Source organism: Osmia bicornis, chromosome 3 (assembly GCF_907164935.1).
Source record: "Osmia bicornis bicornis chromosome 3, iOsmBic2.1, whole genome shotgun sequence".
NCBI lineage: Eukaryota > Metazoa > Arthropoda > Insecta > Hymenoptera > Megachilidae > Osmia > Osmia bicornis.
This window is the reverse complement of record NC_060218.1, coordinates 10,741,558-10,742,970: the sequence shown is the minus strand read 5'-3', so window position 1 is coordinate 10,742,970 and position 1,413 is coordinate 10,741,558. Positions and strand designations below refer to the sequence as shown.

The window sequence follows — 1,413 nt, the reverse complement described above, 5'->3', positions numbered from 1 at the left end:
GTTCAGAGTCAACCTCCGCGATCCGAATGTACTTATCGGAGTGCCATTCGCCGCATAAATCTTAGAGTCAGTAATGGCGGGTTCTCCTCTTACCGATCTGTGCGGCAATACGGAGATATCCGCCCCTGTATCAATTAAAAAATATAAATTACTATTTCTATCCTTAATAGTGAGACGGCAGTTCTCGTCGCGACCATCCGACGCCATCTCGATCCGGGGTTGCGCAATCAGTTTCCCTGCGTGGCAGGGTTAGCCGAAGCTCCAGTAGCTGGTGGACCTGGCCATCCACAAGGAATGACGCATCGATGGGCCCTCTCAGCGAACCTCCGGTGGTAGAAACAGTAGTTGTTCCCTTCGCGTGAAGTTGACCGACTTCCAGATCGCCCCCTTCCAGGGCTACCGCGTGGCCGCCATCTTGGCTGGGACCTATAGGGTTGGCGGGACTGTCGCGTAGTGAGCGTCTCCACCATCGAGACTAGCTTCTCCACCTTAGCCTCCAGCGCCTCTATCCTGGTGGACGGTGGTGGAATTACAGGGGTTGATGCCTCAATGGCCGCCACCCTCGGCACAGACATCTCTGCAATCTTATCAGCTAGAAGCGCTAGCCGTTGCAGATCCGCCGTATCGCTAATAGCGAGAACAGTTCTCATGCTCTCCGGTAATTGCTCCAAAAAGAGCGTACGCAGAACGTTTTCTCCGACTTGCCCACCAGCCAGATTTCTAAGTCTCTGCAAACAATGCGAGGGTTTCTCGTCCACCACTTCACTTCCTCGCAGCAGCTTCCTCAACTTGGTTTCGTGGGACTCATCAAATGTTTCGATGATCCGTTTCTTTATCTCCTCGTATTTACCACGCGCCGGTGGAGAGGCCAATACGTCCATGACGAAGGGCAGTACGGTGTGGTCCAAATTCGTCACCACGTAACGGTACTTCGTATCGTCGCTGGTTATTCGCGCCAGATCAAAGGTCATCTCCACTGTGATGAACCATGCAGCCGGATTCTCCTTCCAAAACGGCGGTAGCCGTCGTAAGGTAGCTGAATTGATGGATGCCTCAGGAGCGGGCTCATTTACCGTTTCCTTTCGGTCCGCCATCTTGTCTTGTTGTCCGTCCTCTCGCGTGGGTGAATGTTCCAGCGGCATTTACTGTTTTTTTTTTTGCTTTGATTTCACGCGCTTAATAACGGTTGCACTACGGCGATCACGTCGGGGTCACCAATTGTAGGAATAAGTGATTCCTTAGGAGTTAGTATTCCTACTTTATCAATTGATGGAAAACAAGCTCACTACCGCTTTTCATATAGAGTTTTATTAATTGTTAATTATTATAAATTTGTAATTACGATGTACATTAAACTGGTCCTAATGCACTTAACACAGCTTAGAACGCTCAACAACGCCTATAAATTCTTTG

At 49.8% G+C, this 1,413-nt stretch overlaps 1 protein-coding gene across 1 annotated transcript; it reads right to left on the bottom strand.

Annotated features, from left to right (window-relative positions):
• Positions 1–227: 227 nt before the first annotated feature.
• Positions 228–1,094, bottom strand: LOC123987673. Its single transcript, XM_046285140.1, has one exon. It carries the CDS (start codon positions 1,092–1,094, stop codon positions 228–230), a length of 867 nt encoding a protein of 288 aa, XP_046141096.1.
• Between the last annotated feature and the right edge of the window lie 319 nt (positions 1,095–1,413).

Bases quoted from the DNA above. Each gene is read 5' to 3' on its own strand.
- LOC123987673 (XM_046285140.1), bottom strand. From the start codon at position 1,094: ATGGCGGACCGAAAGGAAACGGTAAATGAGCCCGCTCCTGAGGCATCC.